This window comes from Bombus impatiens, unplaced genomic scaffold, assembly GCF_000188095.3.
Source record: "Bombus impatiens unplaced genomic scaffold, BIMP_2.2 scf_1283, whole genome shotgun sequence".
Taxonomy (NCBI): Eukaryota; Metazoa; Arthropoda; class Insecta; order Hymenoptera; family Apidae; genus Bombus; species Bombus impatiens.
Genome location: NT_177702.1, coordinates 376,034 through 394,557, shown reverse-complemented (window position 1 = coordinate 394,557; position 18,524 = coordinate 376,034). Strand labels below are relative to the sequence as shown.

At 37.1% G+C, this 18,524-nt stretch overlaps 1 protein-coding gene across 2 annotated transcripts in view; it reads left to right on the top strand.

Annotated features, from left to right (window-relative positions):
• The window catches only part of LOC100742483 (zinc finger CCCH domain-containing protein 13), a 13,465-nt gene extending 8,184 nt beyond the window's left edge, over positions 1 to 5,281 (top strand). For both annotated transcript variants that reach the window (XM_003493748.4, XM_024371396.2), the window contains exons 6-10: positions 3,106 to 3,153; positions 3,258 to 3,428; positions 3,498 to 3,636; positions 3,699 to 3,858; positions 3,930 to 5,281. In XM_003493748.4, the coding sequence (XP_003493796.1) occupies positions 3,106 to 3,153; positions 3,258 to 3,428; positions 3,498 to 3,636; positions 3,699 to 3,858; positions 3,930 to 3,949 (538 nt within the window). In that variant the 3' untranslated portion in view covers positions 3,950 to 5,281. The remainder of the gene's footprint in view (positions 1 to 3,105; positions 3,154 to 3,257; positions 3,429 to 3,497; positions 3,637 to 3,698; positions 3,859 to 3,929) is intronic.
• The last annotated feature ends 13,243 nt before the right edge of the window (positions 5,282 to 18,524 follow it).

Below are 18,524 nucleotides of genomic sequence, written 5' to 3'. Positions count from 1 at the left end.
CCTATTCTTCGAGTAAGATGATTGCCAGATGTCGATGCGTCTCCGCAGTACATGTTCAGCTAGCCCGAGGGCCCGTTATAAATCTTAAGATTTAGCTAATTAAAGTCCTTCAGTCAAACAGACAAACTGTCTTTGTCCCAGCTACGGGAAGATAGGGGAGACCTATTTTTCAACGAGCGGCGTCTCCCACTAGCAACTTCCCTCGAGGGTGGCTAGCATCTTTTTCTAACCACCGATATGGAGATTGACCAATTAGCAGTTTCCCTTACTTTCTGAACGAAGGCTTTTCTCGACGAATCCGATGATCTCGTGTCCTTAGACACATCCCATTATAGTTTTCCTCTGTGGCATCATCGGGGCGGGTAAGTTATTCTCTCTCGCGATCTCATCGACAAAAAGAGTAACCTCTTACGACCAGTGAATTTTGTGAGCACATTCATCTATCATCCCGTCGACGCGGATCCTATCGCTAGGATCATTGTCATGAGTTTCTCGAGTACCTAACTACCACGGTTACATGTCCGGTTCTATAATAATCGTATTTGCACTAGTCAATGTATTCTCTATTGCATAATGACATCGTGTAGTCCGAACGAAGATTCGTTAGCAGCAACGCCAATTTCCCTTACTTTCTGAACGAAGGCTTTTCTCGACGAATCCGATGATCTCGTGTCCTTAGACACGCACCATTATAGTTTTCCTCTGTGGCATCATTGGGACGGGAAAGTCATTCTCTCTCGCGATCTCATCAACGAAAAGAGTAACCCCTTACGACCAGTGAATATTACGCGTCCGACTTAGATTTTGTGAGTACGTTCATCTATCATCCCGTCGACCGCGGATTCGTTGTTGAACCTAGGATCATTGTCATTGATTTCTCAAGTGTCTAATTACCACGGTTACTTGTCCAGTTCTATGATAATCTAAAATAATTTGATATTAGTTCTAATAGTTATTATTATTATTAGTTATTAGTTCTATTAGTTCTGATAGTTCTAAAATAATTTGCATTAGTCGAAGTCTTCTCTATTGCATAGCGACACGTGTGATCCAAACGAAGATTCGTTTCACGCCCCTAACCCTGATTCTACTGTAAACCCGACATATATATTATATTATTATAATATTAACAAATTTAAATTAGTGCGTGATAACATAACATTTATAAACATCATTAAAATATTTACTTTCATAATGAGCATGTTTTGCTGTAATATATATTCATTATCTTAACGTAACATAACTTAACTCTAAATACAATTGTGCTATTTGATTTCTATTTTAGGTATGTGTTTTGTGTTACTACATTCTCATTTGTTTCAGCTTACGCTTCTTTTTTTTATGTGTGAGAAGTGGAAAGTGCTAACTCGCTAAAAACCCCTCTTCCTTCATCTTCAGTAGATGAAAATATACCTATTTATATATCTTGGCATGGTTATTTCAAGGGAGCTATCTGTACGCGTATGCTTGGTTATGTCACTATCAATGTTTATGGTTTTCTTTCTAATTTGATCATATACGCTTCTTTTTGTTTCCTCACGAAAAATGCAAAAATATAATGGTACACTTTTTATCATAGAATAGAGTGAATTAGAGCTAGGTACATAACAAGTATTCACTATATACTATAGACAACACTGGTATTTAAATTCATACTTACATTTTGCAGATATTATTCTCATATACTGTAATTAAAATTTCTTATAAATAATCAGTTATAAATAATTATTTTCATGCTAATGAATGCAAAATAATTATATCTTTATAAGTGCAATAACCACAAAAATTTTAATTTATTAAAAATTATTTCTAGTAAATATTAATTTGTAATGTAAATTTTTTGGTTAGTATGCTAATATAAATGTAATTTATTATTAGTATTTTTGGCATGTGCCAACATTAGTGTACCATATTCGATTTTTAAATGGTTTTTGTTCAGGTAATGTATTGTGGATATAATAATTAATAACAGTTATTAGAAAGTAAGCAATTGAAATCCTAAAAGTAAGTTTAATGTTTACCAATGTATATGTATACCAATCATTTGTTTTATTTGTTATTTTTTATAATATTGCACAAATTTGTTTATTTTTTATATTTGTGTTTAATATTGGTCTGAGAATTATTCCACTTGCTTTTGCGTGCTTTTCCCTAATTTATAATGAAACTTAACAACTAATAATTTATAATAACTAAACAACTACTTATTGCATGTACTTGAATAATAAAGTAAAAAGCTAATGCTTTAAATACCTTAAAAAGATATTTCCTATTGATATCTATATAGAAATCAGAATTATAGTGATCTTTATTTATTATATAAATTTATTTACTGTGACTAAAACAGAAAACTGTAACTATTTAATTAGAGCTTAATGTAGTAATGCGATACAACTAAGGCAACTAAATTTGTTTAACTATTCAACTTACAACTTACACCTAACGACTCGATAACTCATAAGTAACGAGTAACCCGCAGCTAGTTGTAGCTTACTCGTAACTGCAACTAGTGGCAACTCAGTCGTAAGTCCAATTACAACTATTGACCACTGATCAAGACGTCCTTTTTATATCAGTTTTCGATACTCCTACAACGTACACGTGTTTTACAACCCAACGTGTTAATGACCCAAGTTTATCACGTACATTTTTTTCAATTACCCATTGTCTTAAAGGGTCAGGGGCATATAGCCCACCGAATTTCTCATCCTTCTCGGTCCGTCAGCACTTTCGCTTTCTATCTGTAGTTCATCGGGATTTTTACAATGGTTTTTCTACGATACTGCATCTATGAATGCAAAATAGTATTATGCATTTAAATAATAATGATAATTTAATGTAATGTACGATTATCCATCAATATTTACTATTATTATTTTTTTGGTAATTTGCTATCTTTTTTATAAGATGCACATATAAATAAATTTATCATTTGATGAAATATGGATATTAATACACACATTATTGCGTATCCTACATTAAAATATAAAAATTATATTAAGATGTAAACACCCCATATTCAAATACTAAATATCGAATATTAATTATAATACAAAACCAAATGTTTAGAAATTAGGCTTTTGATATTTAAATATTCTTTTTTAGGTATGAGGATTCAAAATATGATAACAGGGACAGTTATAGAAGTGATAGGTACAAATTATTTCTTATAATCTTATATATTTTTGTTTAATACCTTTAACATATTTAATACGTTTATTATTCAGTTTTTCTACATTTTTGTATAATTTACTTAGAGGAAGAAATCACAGTAGAGGTAGAAGTAGAGAGTATAAAGAAACAGTTAGACGACATAGTCAATTAAACACTGCAGAGGAAGAGCATCTGCGTGAAAGAAAAGGTCATAGGGATCATTCACGTTCAAGGGAACGAGAACAAAGAGCATGGGTCAGAGATTCTCATCATAGGTATATAATAGGCATGTGAAATATATGTTTTTGGAAAACTACATTTTACAAATATTACTAAAACAATAGGTCATCTAAAGATGAAAGATCTTATCGAGAAAGATCAAGAGAACGGTCCCGAGAAAGAAGAGAAAGAGATAGGTCTAGAGAACATAGGATACCTCCATCGCATTATATCGAGCAGATTCCTGTTCCTGTTTATTATGGAGTAAGTATTCAAATTGTACACGGAATATAATTCTATCGATATTAAATTTCATTGGTCATTAGGATTTTCCTCCGAGACCAATAATGGTTGGACCCTTGGTTCCAATTCGAGGTCAGGTACCACCTTTAGGAGGAACTAGACATATGATTGGTCCATTAAGACCATTTCCACCACGATTTATTCCGCCAGATATGTATAGATTACGTCCGCCTCTAAATCCTAGTATGTATATTCATTAATTCATAATGACGTGCATGAAGAGTTACTGTTTTAATTATTTGTGTTTTATATAGGATTTAGGCCAATGTATTAGTAGACTGGACGAGGAACGAAGAGAGAATGGTCAGTCCCAGGGCCACCTCTCTTTCGGTAAGTGCGACCGGGGACCAATTAAAAGCGTTGGAGGGGGGTGGTGTCGATAGGACATTTGAGGAGACAAGAGTTTACCCACACTCTGGGAGAAGAGGCGTTAGAATAGCCGATTCTCGTAAGAAGATAGGGCAGGCTGAGGAGAGAATGACGTCGTGGAAGGTAGAGCCTGGACGCAGAAGAGATCGGGAGGCGGAGGGAAGGGTCGTCCGCTGACAAGGGAAGAGGACCAATAATCGGACTTCGAGACGTGAGAAGGCTGATGAAGAGTCTCGAAATATTAACTCTTAATATGGATAGGATGGATAGGATAAGAAGAGTTACAGCATTGAGCAAGGGGGATTCTACGCTTAAGAAATTAAGCTGTGAGAGCGCGCAGGAGATTAAAAAACTGAGGGAGTGGATCGACTCCAACGCAGAAACGGATGATGAACAGTAGAACGGTCGCGACGCAGATGACTCCAACGGAATTGAAAAATATAGACCCGATAGCTACAAGGGAAGAACTAATCCAGGATATAGCAACGGGATTAGGCATTAAGCAGGAGCAATGTATACAGGTAAAGTCCTTAAGGATGACGCCATGGGAAACGCAGCAGGCCGTAAGTGGTGCTGCCGGCGAGCACCGTACTCAAAGACAGGCGGATTAGAATTAAAACAGGATTGACAATAGCGACGGCTAGGATTCTACCCAACATAGTAAGATGTCATAAATGTTGGGACATAATGTAATAAATGTCACATATTGGGACATAATCAACGAATCCCCACGGTAATCGAGATGAACGTCGAGGGATACCTTCTGACGACGAGACAGGAAGTAAGATACCTTGGGGTCCAGCTGGATTGCAGAAGGAGCGATGACGCTGAACATGCGCTTTTCCACTGCCCAGGATGGATACGTGAGAGGACGGAACTAGAAAATTACGTCGGTACACCACTAACAACGGAGAATTTAATGGTGAACAAGGGAGACGACTTGGCAAGGTTTGAGGCCTTGTGCAGAAAAATTATGCTAGCAAGAATGACGCAGGAGAAATTCGAAGAGAGGAGGAGAACTAGAGAAACAAGAAGAAGAAATGGGTTTCAAGTATGAGGGAGCGGTGCGTAGTTAAGCCCAACCCTAAAGTATCGCTGTAAGGTGGTTTCGAGGTCGATGCTTGCACAGAAGAAGAGCGGAGAGAGGAGGGATTCTTAGTGGGTATGGCAACGCCATCGGCCGAGTCCCACATAGTTCAGTCTGGGTATGCATAATAGCATTTCTCCCTCCTCGATTAAAAAAAAAAGACCAATGTATTAATGAAAGGTGTATGATGAATAGAGAATTAATGTTTTATTGCACAATACGTGAACGTACAGTACTTGCCGCGCCATCTATTAGACATTGTACAAAGATTAAACATTCTTCAAGATATCGTAGCGAAGTAGATTATGTTTAATTCAAGATACTGTTATGAATATATGAGGTATACAAGTGTTATATATTTTTTTAATCACTATATTATATTATTTGAATCTTTTATGATCTAAATTGGGAGCTGTATGAATTCGTTCATTCAAACGCTGTAACATATAAAATTTGATGCTTGATGGTTTTGCAATCTCGGTACATTGTAAATGCTATTACACTGTTTATACAATCGCTTTTTAAGCTAAAACTCATAAAGACAAAGAATACTTATTTTTAATCATTGATTTTTCGAACACATTATTATGTTATATATACATTTTTAAGTATATTTAATATTTTAATATAGTTTCCAAAATCTTATTAAAATGTTCTACGTTTAATGTATTTGTATATGAAACTTGCTCATTATTAGGTGGTAATAATATTGTGTACAAATTGTATCAATTGAGAATAAATTGTGAATTATTAAATTTAAGTAATATGTTTATAAAGTTTGATGTTATTTTTAGTATTGAATATATATTATTATTTATAGTATATCAAATATTACGTCTAGTATTTCAAGGAGATTCTTTGGCGCAGTGGATTGGTTTCTTTAGTTTTTCTTTAATTTTTTTTTACGTTTTTCTTTACGTTTTCTTTATTTTTAGCATTTATAATAATAGCAAAATTTACTTAGGCAATGGACTTTACGTAAATCTGATATATCTTAATAAAATTTTAATAATATTACAAACTTTGTATTTTATAAATAAGTGTTTGCGGTGGATACGAGGTATTAACACTTTAATGGTCGGTGTATTTGTCCCTAAACAAATGTCAGTGGCTAGCGATTTTCGAAAAGTTGTCTATTTCCTTGATTCACATCCTCTAAATCAGAATTACATTCTGAAGAACTATTCTTTACTAAATCACTAATTTGGCACATATGTCGAACAGACAAGCAGATAAAGCATCTACACGAAACTCAGGGAAAAGTTCTTTTTTACTGAAAAATTCATGATGCTTTATTTTTTAAATGACGTAAGTCTGTGGACAACTAAAGCGTTATTATTGTTCTGGAGGCGTTGTAACATGATCACTCGAAGTTTCCTAAAACTTGTGCATTCCTTATTGCAGTTTACAAGTTGTATCTTATTTAAGTCTTATGCTTTTTCTCCTTTATAGGTAGATTTTTGTTTTTTCACAACGTATCTTTTCGTGGCAACATTAGCTTTGAACGATTGAACGAAAAAAGTGAAACATTACATTTCGTATATTTTTCAAAGTTACTTATATTTCAGTATAGTTGATTGTTATTGTTGTGCGGCTTATTATAATTATTTTAGTTTGCTCTATTCATAATTTAGCTTAAATCATATAATTTATCTACAGTACATATCAGTATATAATAGTTAAGCAAGTTGATTTCGATGATGTTTTAATACATAATGAGCGGCATGATTTCGAACAATTTTTCCTATACATACATAAAATTCAACAGAACTTTTGTAGTAAAAATACAGGACATATATTCTGAAGTTAAAGACATCAAGGCAGGGACACCGCAAGGAAGCGGGTCTTCGGACCAATATTATATATACTATACACGGCCAACATATCAACAACTACCAACAGGAAAACACTGACATTCGCGGACGATGTACTAGTCAAGCAACTAATCCAGAAACAGCAGTTACAAGAGTATATCACAAAAATAGAAAAATGGTTGTAAGATAAAAAGATAAAAGCGAACCCCAGTAAATCCAACCATATTATATTTACATTACGAAAACAGAAACTACCAAATATCCAATTGAATGGCACGCACATACTACAAATAAAGCAAGTTAAATACCTAGGACTCCACTTAGATTCATAACTTACATGGAAGGATCATATTAAATTAATAATAGACAAAGTACGGATAAAAAGAAGACAGATGTACTGTAATGTAAATCTAAACTCAGCGTAGAAAATAAACTAAAAATTTACAAAACGATCATAAAACAAATAGACAAACTGTAAGATGGTATCCCGCTGGGGATAGCTATCCACGTATTATATAGTAATAAAGAGTTAGAAAAATTTACCAAATGTCCAGCTGGACAAATTGTAAGGTACAAATTAAAAAAAAAATGTAAAGCTGTCGGTACCACTACAATGAATTCTGCTCATAGTTGTGCGTCTGTGGTAACATATGCGTCAGTATTGATTGCCACTGATATTTGGTTTATAAATGAAAGTCGGAGAAGCTTAAGGCCCCATGCGCAACATGCATATGTAAGACTGTGAGAGATGTCTATTATAACTCAGTTAAAATGTATTGGGTTTGGCTTTGAGGCAGTATTTTCAAATCCGGCCGTCTCATAGCGACTGGTCACAGGTTTAGGTAATAAACAACAACATAATTCGTTATTATTTTACTCTCAGCTGAAAAGCGCGAGCGGCTAGAATTGCTGGAAAGTTTGCCTCGATGTGGTAGTTTTCTTGAATTCGCGTTACGTGTCTTACGGAGATTATTAAATAATCACGCGTGATTGCTGTGATATAAACAATCGGATTTTGTTGATACATATATAAGAATGTTATCTGCTTCCACTTCATCACAAGCCATAAGGAAATAAATCTTTTTCCCTGTTTTAATGGATAAGGTTACCCAACCAGAAATGTACCCAATAGCGTGTTTAGAAAATTCACTACTATTCGGCTATTGCGCCTATGCAAAATTTAAAAATTCACTAATTTCATCAAGATTATAATTTTCTTTTGAATGGTCAATAAGTCTGTATTTTTCAGCTACTAATGACTTGTGTATTATATTGTAAATGGTTAAGTTGTACCGATTTATATTTGCACGCTTTTTTCTTGATTTGGCTAACGAGACGTTTAACATTTTAATATTATCTATTGGCATTACATTTCCCGTATTGATAAAAATTTTATGTCGTGCCAACAATCGTTTATATGCAACAAACAAACTGAGTAGTTGTAGTATATTACCCACTTCTACCTCTTATCGTGCCAAAGGTAATTCTAAGTAGTCTTGGCTCATTTTATATGTGAGGAGGTTCATTTTTTATTTCGATAGTTTTACGTACAAATCAAAAGTCAACAAAGCCTATTTTCAGACTGGAAAGAAATATAGGCGCCCTATTCTTTTCATTAATGCTTGCTAAATATTTTTGCTAAAGTTGCTTGATAAAATTCTTTAAGTAATCTAGAACGTCAAATATCTTCATTATCGCGTTTTAACGGGCTTTTTAAACATGTCCCTCAGGAAATCGAATATGGAATCAGCGCACTGCAAGAAATGTGTAGTTGCTTCGCAGTCTTTAAATTCTGGAAGACGGAGAGCTTTCCAGCAAAATTTGATGTTATCAGCAATGCCCGAGTTGAGAGTTTCGGCATATAGATCGCCATTTTTCGATGCAAACGGTTGTCCAGGCGAAAACTCCCACTCTCTTGCAGCAATGTTAGAGTTCTTAGATATTTTGTTCTTCCCTGCATCAACGCGACTAAGTATTCTTCACAAGTTTTATTCTCTACAAAAAAGTATTAAAGTACTTGGACCGAAACATGATTGGTTTAGAAGATATTGTAACTTTAATCTTGTAAATACAGTTTTATTATGTTTATGTATTTCTTGTTTTTCATACGGTAAGTTTTACAAGGCTACAGTTAAAATATCTTTCAAGCTAATCATTTTTCGACTTTCAGTATCTTAGTTTTTGTAAAGAATTAACAAATACGTGGTGCGGGGTATGAAAAATGTATATATTACATTTAGAGAAATTACATTAGCGCTGAAATCTCTTTAAGTAAGGATGCAGAAAAAAATCGAAACATTTCATCATGTTTCTCCCATAGACTATAACGCTAAACATACGTAATGGGGCAGCAGAATTATCACAGTAAGAGGCAAAAATCTTTTGAAATACATAAATATCAAGAGACTTAATTAAGTCTCATTACCTCAGTATAAACGAACCCACTTACTGGCCCACTGACACTAACAAACTACCTGATTTCTCAGATTTTTTTATAACTAAAAACATCTCGCCAAGATATGTCCAAATCAACTCCTCTGTGGAACTCTCTTCAGATCATTCACCCGTTATAGTAACAATTAACTCAACAATTATTGAAGATCAACCTAATGACTTTATTCATAATCAACTCACAAACTGGCAGTTCTTTAAGGAAATCTTCAATCATTCAATATCAGCCTTAATATCCATAAAAACAGATGAAGATATAGAAGCAGCCACGGAATATTTAAACACCAGCATAATAAACGCGATCCGTTCTTCCACTCCTACTAAGAATTTTGTTAATAAACATGAATACCATCATTACATAATAAAAAAAAAAAATCGTAGAAAAACGCAGACATGTAAAAGTATGGTAAAGTCATAGAACACCTGACGACAAGCGTAAGCTAAATAATTCAACGAGAAAATTAACTAAAATCCTTAAAAATTATAAAAACAACTGTTTTCAAAAATATTTAGCTAACCTGTTTCTCACAGCTGACTCCAATTACTCACTATGGAAGGCATCCAGGAAACTCACTCGTCGTCCGCAAATAATACCTCTAATTCACTGTCTGCAAGGTGGATGAGTGCGTAGCCCTATACAAAAACTTGTTTGCAAGTCACCTAACTAATGTCTTCAAACCGTATTCCTCCACTATTGCCGCCGAAATAACGGAATACTTGCACTCATCCTTCCAGATATCTCCTCCTATTGAGCCTTTCTCATCTCTGGAAGTTAAAGAATTAATCCGTCGTCTAAATCCCAGGAAAGCATCGGGGCATGATTTGATAAGTAATAAAGTTATTAAGGAGCTTCCCATAAAAGGAATTGCACTCATCACTTTTATTTTTAATGCAATTCTTCGCCTTGAATACTATCTTAAGTCTTGGAAAATATCATTAATTACTCTTATTCCTAAACCTGGAAAACCAATACACGAAATTAGCTCTTATCGCCCAATTAGCCTTCTACCTACTTTGTCCAAACTATTTGAGAAAATGCTAACGAAATAATTCCTTCCACTCTTAGAGGATTTGAAAACAACGCCAGATCATCAATTCGCTTTTCGGAAGCAACATTCTAAATAGAGCAAATTCATCGTTTAACTCACAAAATCAGCCAAGATTTAGAAAGGAAAAAATATTGCTCTGCGGTATTTCTGGACATTCAGCAGGCGTTCGACAAAGTGTGGCATGAAGGACTTTTGTTCAAACTAAAGAAAATCCTACCATACACCTACTATTCCATTTTACAATCATATCTAACCAATAGGCTGTTCATGATCAAATACTTAAACGCTATAACCGCAACATTTCCAATACAAACTGGCATACCCCAAGGCAGTGTCCTCGGACCTCTGCTGTTCACCATCTACACTGCCGATTTACCAACTTTAGCAGAGATAACCACAGTGACATTTGCTGATGATACAGCTTTATTAGCATCGCACTCAGACCCGACAGTAGCCTCCTCAACTCACCAGGGAGGTCTTGATAATATGGAAAAGTGGTTCCACAAATGGCGCTTCGAAATAAATGAATATAAATCCAGTTATATAACCTGCACGCTGCGAAAACAATCTTGCCCACAGGTGACCATAAATAATATTCCAATTCCAAACAAAGATTCAGTCAGATATCTGGGCATGATTTTGGTCAGAAGAATGTCATGTAAACGACACATCGTAGATAAATTCAAGCAACTTAAATTAAAATTAAAAAAATTCTACTGGCTCATTGACAGACGTTCCAACTTAAGCGTGCAAAGTAAAATAATGCTGTATAAAACCTGTTTGGACCTATGGGATCCAACTATAGGGGAGTAATTCCAACATAGAAATTCTTCAACGATTCAAATCAAAAACACTAAGATGCTTAATAGATGCACCTTGGTATGTTACCAACGAAACAATACATGACCTTAAGATACCTACAGTTAAAGAAGAAATATCCAAAATCAGTAATAGATATAACATAAGAATTAACAACCACCAAAACCCACTAGTTACTCAATTACTTGACACGACGGATCAGATCCGCAGACTAAAAAGACATTACCCTCTAGATTTAAACATTAGATTCAGCTAGAACCAAACATACGATAATCATTTATTATTCATGTTATAGTACCATGCCAGAATAATTTACTTATAATTCTCAATGAGAATTGATTGTAAACTACTCCAAATAAAAAAAAAATGTTTCTCCCATGAAGTTCAATAACTTTTATCTGAAATATTTTTCGTAATTCTGATATTTACAGAAATAATCACGTGTGCAGCAAGGAGCATACTGTATTTAAAAATTTCTCCATATCCAGTCGTCTTTCTCATCGAGCGGAACGACAAATGAAAGCGGGATTATTTAATTTGTACTTTACAATTTGTCCAGCTGGATATTCGGTAAATTCTTTTAGCATAAGTCCATCCTGTAGTAAAATTATTTGGAGCCAGTGCTATATGAAACTCATTAGGAAGAACTGTGAGAAAACTGTTGTTTCCAAAAATCAATTAATTGCGAAAATCCGATATTACGATACAAATCGAATAAAATAGCGAGTGTTATGGGTGCTACACGATACGTCGATATTGAAGAGAAAGCCAAATATAAACCAGCCGCGTCTTTTGTACACAAGTCCCCGGCGCGGTAGAACGGAACGCATCAACACGTATAAGAAACGCATAAACCGTGGTCGATATGTGGTCGCAGCGGGCATTTTGCAAATGGATGCAAAACAAAAGATAGAAAAGAAATGAAAGAACCCGAGTAGCGTAAACGCGAGCAGAAATAGAACGATCGCGGATAAAAGCGGCTGTGGATCATATGAAACCGCGAATTATAAATCCAAGCAGTCGATTAGTAAATGACGGTAGGGTGAGGAAGCACAACGGAATTTTGCTTGGCGGAGAAGATAACAACGATGATCGACCTAAGGGTATGTGTCAGAGGCTCAGAAACAATAATAGAGTAGACAAAACATCCTGCATGCCACAGCCTTCGAAACAATAACCAGATACTAACAGGATGGCCGCGTTTGATAAACACACGACCATAACCCCTCCAGAGATACCAAACCTTAGTATAAGAACCCTCCCAAATCAGTACTCAACACCTTTTTGTTATAACACTCTGAACCGGTACTCTATTGGATTCGTACCATAAATTTTACTATCATATCTAAAGTCCGAATTTTTTACCTTGCGAAACGTCCGAACTACGACGCGAGGAGATCACCGCTATCACCGGACGACTGTAAACGATTAATGTATCTCCGCTCTTGTTTAACATAAAGGGCCGTTCACTCTATAGCATCGTTAGGCAACACAGCAACCAATTACTCGGTCGCCTGAGATATATTGGAAAAAAGATACAATCAACCGGCACGCACATAACACAAACACGGCAAGTTAAATACCTAGGATTCCACCTAGACTCACACATTACGTGGAAACAACATACTAAATCAATTTTAGGCAAAATACGGATAAAAAGAAGACAGATGTACTGGCTAACTAGTCGAAACTCCTAAACTCAGCATAGAAAATAAACTAAAAATTTACAAAATGATAATAAAACCAATTTGGATGTATGGAATACCACTATGGGGGACAGCAGCAATGAACCACATAAATAAACTAGAGTCGCTACAATCGAAGATACTGGGAACAATAGTCAACGCCCCATGGTATGTCAGAAACGAGGATATACGCAAAGACTTAAAAATACCAACGGACAAAAAAGAAATCGGCAGCTACACAGAGAAGTACAAGGAAAGAACGGCAACATATCCAAACTGGCTGGTGAAGCGAGCAAAACTCGAAGATGGTATCCCGTAGAGGGTAGCCATCCATATGTTATTTAGCAATTAAGTTAGTAAATTTTACCAAATGTCCAGCTGGACAAATTGTAAAGTACAAATTAAATAATAAGAAAAATTGTCCTTTTCTACATTCGACATGTCTAAGATATATCAGTTTCGAGAAATAGAATTTCAAATTTCTACATCTTAATTATTGCAACATTTAGGTCCCGATTTTTGTGTAATGTTCCCTGTGTTATCGAAAAACGCAATAATAACTGAAAAAGATTGTGCCTAGAGACTAAGTTTTGCCATTTTTTCAATTAAAATATACTCACGGTAGGGACATTTTGATGATATGTTAGGATTTACAATAAAACAATTACATAGTTCTTCTTTATTAAACATCTACTACCGACTATACAGATAGTGACGAGCAATCTTTTTTGATCGGGGATTGGAATGATGCAATAATACAATAATGAAGTTTTTATGTTATTGGCACTTTTTTATGACACTTTCATCAACATGTGCGTGATATTATTCTAATTATAATCACACGAAACACGATATTGTAAGCGAATTTCAAGGGAATATAATCTATTATTTATATAAACATATTCCGATTAATCCGAAACTATATACATAATCTATCCGCATTCATTCAGAATGGTCTTGAATAGTAAAATAGATGTAAACTTTACCGTAGAATCGTACAATAAAATAAGTTCTTCTACCATGGAACTCAATTGGCTTTTGTCTATGCTAGTGTGCAATCAAACAGGGCAGATCCCTAATTTTATAGGTTCTTCTACCATGCACCCTGTGTGCCCTTCATCACTTGGCAACATGGTACAGCACCTGTACTATAAAATGACTAGAACTACAAGCGTGGGTACACTTATTTCCTCTTTGTCATCACCAAAGATTAAAATTTTACAACTGAAGAATCAAAATGACTTTCAATATTGAACATGGCTTATTACTGATAATAGATTTGCCATTACATTGTCTTCTATAACATTCAATTCGCACAACTTTGAAATCAGTAATATGTCCTTGGTTCAACAAGGATGAGGAAAATTTAGAACATAATAAAATTGTTTTATGATTTCTAGCATTGAAGAAAAATTGTATGCTATATATGTTCAATTGTACATTTAGTCTGAAGAATAACTCGTATACAAAAAGGTGAATTTATATATGTCGGGTTAAGATCGGAATTTTGGGCGCGTGACAACTCTTCGCGTGGACTAGCCATCGTTACACAAAGCCGTCGCGGGGACTAGCCATCGTTTCATAAAGCCGCGATTGTATGTACACGTATATACAAGACAATCACTAAGCTTAACAAATAATTAAGTCTAATGAACGATAAATTTGAGGAACAATGAAGTTAATGAATAATATGATTTATGAATAATGAATTTATGTACACTATTAAGAATGCTTTTGTTGGGTTCAAACGAATCCACGGCCAACGAGGTAACTCCTTACTAAGCGTAAAAAATAATCTTAGGCGCAAAATACGATTGACGAGAAATGTTCGATGTGTCACTCTCCCTTGGAGAGTGCACGAAAGCCCGCCTCGTCTGCAATTCGATACGCACTCGTTAGAAGCATCGAGAAGTTCCGAACGCCGTTGCTAGGCAGTTTCTACCTGGAGTTTGGTTATTGATACAATGTATGTCCCATTGTCTCGGCACCTCCAAGGTAATCTCACACGTGGCTAGGCCCGCTCAAGAGGCCGCATACCGCCACAATCACACTTCTCGGAAAACCCATACAACCATTCCAGACCTCCGTTAGGCAAAACGCTTATCTCGTGACCGTGGCTACGTTCGGCGACCAATTGTCACCTCGAACCCAATCTCGCTATCACAAATTTTAAACAATTACAGCTATAATAAAATTTAAGCTAAAGTACTAGAGGATGTTCCCAAAATTTCCAAGGAAAGCTTCGGCTTTCCTTTCATCTCCGACATATATATACATAATTAGCTATCATTTAATGTGATTTTTATTTTTAATAGTAGATATATGGTTTTTTACATTATTGATATACAAAATACTGTTACAGAATCAGTAACATAAAATGAAAGATAATAATATTTCTATCTCTCTTATAACATGTTTACCATTTCATTCACTTCATACATCTGTGGCGGATCGGTATCAACAGGACGCCAACAGGTCGAGGCATCAACGCGGCGCAACACCTCCCGGGCGATCCGCGGGTACCAACCGCCAACACCAGAGGGCTATGACGACAACGAGTCTGTCTATCTCTCTAGCGGTCGAATATACGAGCGAATGATACAAATACCGCACCTAGTGAGACTCCCTCTACGTCTAAGGCCTTACCGGGCATAGCCTTACTGACGAGTCCACCGGTAGTCCCGGGACGAAACGCAACCTCTCTTTTCATCTGGCAGCGACAACCTCCGCCACACATCTATTATAAAATATCTTGTCTTGCAATTGTTCAGAGGTAGTCACTTTATTTACATTTCAATCTTAAGATCTCTAAGGTCAGCTGTTAATACTGTTTAATTGCTTCTTTTTATATGCATCTACTTTTTTTTATACGTACGGAAATCCTCATGGACACTCTCCCCTCTCTTCTGGGAAGTGGCGGGGTAGTGTCGGACTTTACTGACTAAAACCCCACAATGGACCGCCTGACGCTCAGCTGGGATGACCCAAGACCTCTTTCGAATTATTGCCGGAGCACTGCTGCGTCTTCTCCTATTTGCGGGAATCGTTCCTTAGTTAGTTCGAGCATTGGGAGGGACCACCCCTCTCAACGCCATCTCCTAGACCTAGACATGCAAGTCTGAGGAGATCCAGATCCTCCTCGGCGTGTCGGCCCTATGACCACCTAGGACAGCGTAGAACTGTCCTTCTGGCGCGGAACCCTGCAAGAGTGGGATGTTCTCATCCTCTCTCGCTCTGTTCGTTCCTTTACGAGCATTACGCCTTCGCAATATGAGCGGACTGCGAAGAACTCTTGTTGCCCCCCCAGCATCACTTTCACAACTGACGAGGGGTCTAATCTCTCGCCAATCGCTAGCCGTAGAATACGACGTGAGGCCTCCACGCCGGACAAAATTCCAACATGTGCTGGGCCGTGTCCTCGCACATATCACAGTGGTGACAGGTGTTCGTCACCTCTCTCCCGATTTTCTGCAGGTATTCCCCGAATACTCCATGTCCTGTGAGCACCTGCGCCATCCGAAAGGACAGCGGAAGGCCTCTGTAGTCCTTCCAAGCCTCCCATTTGTCAGAACCGATCTAATGGTCCCGGGCTGTCCTCCTGTGGCGGGAACAGTATGCGAATGACCTCCTCCAGCAATGCCAGATTCATATCTGGTGGGGCCCTTGGCCGCAGTTTCTTCATCACCATCCTGTACGGCCGCCCCCACGGGTCGGATTCGACTGACTGGCTGAGGTCCATCTAGGATCGGGCTTTAGCGATCTTGATCCTCCGCTGTAAGATGCGTCGCGTCCCTCTATATGCCTTGTGGCAGAGGGAGATCTCTTCCTCGTCATGAAGCCGCCGACGACGGAATCTCTGGAACCACCTGCGGACCCGAATGCACCTCGCCTGTAGCACTGCGGTCTCTGGGATCCACCCTGTACACAGTCCCATTCTGTCTAGTACCAGGCACGGAGCGCCTGATCGACACATCACATGCCGCGTTCATGTCTCAGTGAAGATACTCCGCCTTCTCGTCCACGCTTGTCTCCTCTGTACGGGCGTCCCAGTTTCAGCCGCGGCAATGCCTGCTGGTCAAGCCTCTGTTAAGTAAGAGGAGCCGAGGCCTGCACCCTAGTCTGACAGCACTCGGCCACAAGTATCCGTCCTTGTGTTCCCCCATTGCGAGGAGTGAGCATTAAAGTCTCCCAGGACGAGGACCTAACGTGAAAGGTATCGTTTCACGCAATCACCAACCCCGTCCAAGAACTCCGCAAACGCAACCAGGCCACTGTTCGGGGAGACATATACGCCCACCACCCACTCGATAGCGGCATACCCCTTGCCCAAACCATCCAGATCTCCGACCCAGTTAGGAGTGTCTAATATACGATCTTGGCTACCACTGCCAGGGCAACCCTGCTCTCCCTTATCATCTGGAAAAGCAGGTCTTGTGCCCGTTTCGATCGCCTGAAGTTGGTCTGGAGCAGCCATATGAATCTACTTTACCAAGTCCATATTCATGGCCTCCCGCCGGCCATCTGCCACACTCGTTATTCTTTCCTCTCCCTGCGGTAGGTCTCTCACATTGTCACCCTGCATCCTGTCCGCAGGCTCCCGAATTCGACTCGTCCTTTTAGTTTTCGGTGAAACGCATGCGGCCCCTCCCATCCTATGGGTGGTGGGCGCACCGAGCGACTCACAGAGCCTGATAACCGGTGCCTCCGCACCTGTAGCATAGCTGCCCCCGGTCTACCATAGATTCGCAGGTCGCACTCACATGTCCCAGCTCTATAGCATTGTAAGGTCATCTTCAGGATGGCTTTGACCCTTGCCATTGTCCAGCCCTTTATATGCATCTATTCTAGATTTTCTATCTATAAATAAATTTATTTATTTATCCCCCCATAGGGGGAGATTCAAACCTATATTTGAAAGAGAAGAAGTAAAAAGTGCATCAGTTATAACAGAAAAAATTGTAGGACATCATACAATTGTTGCAATAAATAATGAAAATTTAGATGATTTGTTTAATATTAAAAGTTTTTATTTTTTGTCGTCATTTTGTTTATAAATTATAAAGATGACCTTTTTTCTCGAAGGTAATATTTTATACGCATTAAAGTGTCATTCATATTGTGAAAAAACAACATGTCCAATTTCTAGAAAGCAAGCGAATTCGAAAATGAATAAAAAATATATTACTTCTTCTAGAAGTCGAAGTCACAATCCTCGACATAGATCATTCCATCATCCAGACTTGTGTTTGGTTATCAGACATATATTGGTTAATACAGCATATTTTCTTTTTTTATAAATATGATCCTTTCTTTTTATTTTTAAGTATAGCGGTTAAACTTCGATTTATTAGAAATAAAATTATTGCCTTCTTTTATTGCTATTTAATAATTTTCAGTGCATAGAATAAAAATGCAAGTCTTAATTTTAGGAATTCAGCGGTTTAAAAGTTATGCGTATGTAAAGCTAAGCATTTTTGTCATATTTGACAGCTTGCTTTGATGCCATATTGCTTCCACACAAACGAACATTGAATGTTTCTCGTTTGAAGATATACTGCCTCCAAATTATCTCAAT